The sequence below is a fragment of the Cariama cristata genome, unplaced genomic scaffold, assembly GCF_000690535.1.
Source record: "Cariama cristata isolate BGI_N322 unplaced genomic scaffold, ASM69053v1 scaffold7843, whole genome shotgun sequence".
Classification (NCBI taxonomy): Eukaryota; Metazoa; Chordata; class Aves; order Cariamiformes; family Cariamidae; genus Cariama; species Cariama cristata.
This window is the reverse complement of record NW_009606644.1, coordinates 30,982-35,221: the sequence shown is the minus strand read 5'-3', so window position 1 is coordinate 35,221 and position 4,240 is coordinate 30,982. Positions and strand designations below refer to the sequence as shown.

General features: G+C 39.2%; 1 protein-coding gene across 1 annotated transcript in view; it reads left to right on the top strand.

The window, feature by feature from the left end:
- Positions 1-79: 79 nt before the first annotated feature.
- The window catches only part of LOC104158719 (talin-2-like), a gene marked incomplete at its 3' end in the record, with an annotated part of 33,553 nt that continues 29,392 nt past the window's right edge, over positions 80-4,240 (top strand). Inside the window, exons 1-3 of the mRNA XM_009696443.1 lie at positions 80-193; positions 1,781-1,894; positions 3,837-3,950. Coding sequence (XP_009694745.1) covers positions 80-193; positions 1,781-1,894; positions 3,837-3,950 — 342 coding nt within the window. The remainder of the gene's footprint in view (positions 194-1,780; positions 1,895-3,836; positions 3,951-4,240) is intronic.

Sequence of the window (4,240 nt, the reverse complement as noted above, 5' to 3'; positions counted from 1 at the left end):
CCAGTACAGGCTGGGGTTTGACCTGCTGGTCAGCAGCTCAGTGCAGAAGGACCTGGGAGTCCTGGTAGACAAGTTGACCATGAGCCAGCAAAGTGCCGTCGTGGTCAAGAAGGCTAATGGTATCTTGGGGTGCATGAAGAAAAGTGTGACCAGCAGCTCGAGGGAGTTTGTACTCACTCTCTATTCTGCCCTGGTATGGCCAAATCTGGAGTTTTTTTTTTGTCCAGTTCTGGGCTCCCCAGTTCAAGAAAGACAAGGAACTACTGGAGAGAGTCCAGCGAATGACAGCAAATGAAGAGGGGACTGGAGCATCTCCCTTATGAGGAAAGGCTGAGGGAAGTGGGTCTTTTCAGCCTGGAGAAGAGAAGACTGTGAGGGGATCTCATCAATGCTTATAAATACCTTAAGGGTGGATGTCAAGAGGATGGGGCCAGACTCTTTTCAGTGGTACCCAGTGACAGGATAAGGGGCAATGGGTCCAAACTGAAACTAGGGAAGTTCCGTCTGGATATGAGGAAGAACTTCTGTACTTTGAGGGTGGCAGAGCACTGGAACAGGCTGCCCAGAGAGGCTGTGCTCCTTCTCTGGATATACTCAAAACCCGCCTGGATGCGATCCTGTGCAACTGCTGTAGATGACCCTGCTTTGGCAGGACGTTGGACTGGATGATGTCCAGAGGTCCCTTCCATCACTGATCATTCTGTGGTTCTGTGAAACTGCTAAGTTATTCAGAGAATCAAAGAAGCAGGAACAAAAGTGAAAAGATACATCGTATGTGGTAGCACAGCTTAGAGGGAGAAAGGCAATTTACTGTGCACTAAGGATAAAATAGCTCTGAAGTTTGTCTTGTAGGCAAGGTTTCATCTTCCCATTCTCAGCTGAAATATAGAAAAGATGGATTAAAAAAAGAAACCTTTCATAATTCTTAGTTTCCAGCTGTGGTTTTAAAGTAGTCTGATTCAAGTGCAATGAGATTAGACAAACAAGGATGTATAATTTGGTAACCATTTTCTGAAGTGCATTTAAATTACTGCATGCAAGAAAACTTTATAGAAAGGACATTTTATTTCTTTTGCTGTTATAATATATACTGCCTTACAAAGAAGTGAAATGTGTACTGATGAGAATGAAATTCATGCTTGTTTGTTTTGTGGACCAGTTAAAGAAAAGTATTGTACAACATGTTGGAATACCTTAGATAAGTTGTTGAATTTTTAATTTTATAATAGGGAGGGGCTGATAAAAACACTTCTAGATATTTGGAGAAGGTCTTCTCAGTGCTTTTAGACTCAGTAATACCAGTATTTTGTACCTCTGCATCATTTTAGTATCTTTCTTTTGCCATAGAGTAATCACAGTAGAAGTTGGCTCCCTTGAGTCTTTGGTCAAAGCTGTTGATGTTGTAGTGTGAAGGACTATATGTACTCTGTCTGTTTTCTCTGGCCTTCTTTGTAAGGAGCTAATGGATTAGACCATTTCTGCTCTCTGTAATTGACTTTTGGTCATATTGCAGCCTAAGCTATGAAGGAGTAAGAGCTTGAATCCTTCTAATTCCACCTTTTTCTTTGGCAAGTTAGAGATGGATAACTGTGTTTAGCTCACTTTCATCTTGAGAGAAGAGTAATCCTGAGTTTCTTTCAGGCAAATCAAATTAATCAAGGGATATAATGTATTAATCTGTCAAAGTTGTTACTGCCAAAGTTACCCATAATATGTATTTGATCCTCTGAATTACTAAAGTTTTTACTACTGGTGTAATTCTGTTTCTTTTTCTCCAAAGATTGCAGCTAAACAAGCTGCAGCTGCTGCTACTCAGACTATTGCAGCTTCTCAGAACGCAGCTGTTTCAAATAAGAACACAGCAGCCCACCAGCAACTTGTGCAGAGCTGTAAGGTAAATATATCACAACCCACTGACAAATAAGTCCTGAACTCTGCTTTATGGGGAAGTGAAGATCACCTTCTATAATAATACTGTTGCAACCTCAAAAGGGAGATTTTAAAAAAAAACAAACCACAAACAAAAAACCACTACCACACACATTCATCTGTATGGATTCTGGAGAACCTGCATTTATTGTGTTATCCATATTTTCCATGCATTACTGTATGGAGAGTTTTGGAAAGCTGAGCTACTGTAAGTGCCATGGCTGTTACAAATACCCCTGCAAACACCTTACTAGAAAGGATTGACAGGCTTATATACCTCAGCATGTATCTGTTGAGTAACAGCCAATTCACCTGAAGCAAGTGCTTTAAGTAAAAGTTTTGCTGCAAATCAGTCAGCAGTACTGTATATGCAGAGCTGTGCTAGAAGCACTGTGCGGAGGGGTCTGGTTGCTCAGAATTTTGTACACTGGCAAGAAGTCTTGGCCGCATGTTCGGTGTATGAATGTGCTCTTCAGCAAGTGAGTAGCTCTATGATCATCAAAACAGGCTGTTGAATGATACATGCAGTGAAATGGGACCGAGGTCTGCTATGGAATAAAGGTAACCTTTGAATTTTCCACACTGAAGGATGGAGTGGCAATAGTGATTTATACTGTAATGGAGTGAAATCCTTATTTAATGTATTAGTTATATAACTAACAACTCTGATCTTGCTATTCTGATGTTCAGCTTACAAGCAACTGGGACCTTAAATGTCACTGTAAAAAATAAGTTACAGACCTTACTATATGGTTAACATGTTTCCTAGTTTGAAGTTAAAGCTGCCAAGACCACAGATTTCAAGGTATGCCTGAAGTCAAGCACATTTTTATAGTTCTAAACTAGAATTCAGTCTAGTAAGAAGCTGTTCTCTTTTGTGTTTAAGCTACATTTGGCAGCTTAATTTTTAGCTCTGAGTAATGTTGCTTCAGGGTTTTTAAAGAAATTGCATTTAAAAAATTGAAAAATACAATAGAATGCAAAAGGGTTTTCTTCTGGATGGAAAAGCAGTTATGTGGGGAATGAGAACAAAAAACATGAAAGAAGGCATCGTTAAAAGCCACGTTAACATTGAGCAATTATTTCTTGTCATGGTGGTAATCCTAAGAAATGTTGGAATTAAATAATTATTGTAGCTCAAGTACATCTCAAAATTGTGTTGTAGGCAGCTGCTATTTCAGTATGAATTTAAAAAAAAAAAAGCAAGCTGATTCACTATATTGCTTACAGTTCATTCTAATTTGATCTTGGTGATGATTTATTAGATAGCAGAGAAGGATTTATTAGATAGGAGAGAAGATCCAGTACTCTTTTACTTTGGGGGGGGAGGCGGGGGGGAGCAGAATTAGTATTGCACTGCTGACATAAGTGTTATTGTGAAATGAACGGATAGGTAACACAAATCTGGGCAGTCCAGGAATAAAGTTTTAGCAATACACACTTCAGAATGCTCCAGCCATACTACAAAGTTGGTATTGTTAGAAGTCAAGGAAAAGTAGGCTGAGGTGCTTGTGTTGTAAGACGGGTTTTTTTTTCTGAAAGCAAGACATTATCTTGTAAAATCTGTCAGCTCTGTTACTGGCATGTGAGCATGCGAAGGAAGTAATTCAAAGTACTTTGTGTACATAATTTTGCAGGAAAATTTAAAATTGTTTTGTAGGATTTTTAAACTAATGAGTAGCTTGAATAAAGATTTCTTAAGTAAAGTAGAACATCTCTGAAAAATCCTATCGTATATTAATTCAGTTCCATGGAATCCTAAATGAATTCTGTGAAGGCACAAGAGTATTGTACCTGTGAATACTACAGATTGTCTCTAAGGGGGGTGGGGAGAGGGCTGGCTTTAGTGTCAGAGGGTTTGGAGTTTTTATTTATCTACTAAAAACTTTTCTATTTGTTTATTATAGAATGTTGCAGACCACATTCCTCAGTTGGTGCAGGGTGTACGTGGAAGTCAAGCTCAGGCAGAAGACCTCAGTGCCCAGCTTGCTCTAATAAATTCCAGCCAGAACTTCCTTCAGGTGAGGTGAATCAATCAGTGTAGTAGATTCCATGAGAACAAATGGCGTTTTTTAGTGCTGTATGTTTTTATTTCTGACAAGCAGTAAACTGTTAAGAACCATGTGGAGAAGTTGATCGCTGACTGTGAGCCACAGCTAAGGAGAATTTAGTTCCTCAGGTCAAATGGCTGAAGTATGTAAGTATGTTGAATCTGTGGAAAGTGAAAACTGCCAAAACTGAGGATAAAAGTAACAAGAAAACTAAAGTGTATGGAGAAGAAACATTCATTGATGTAGCACTTGCCTTCTGG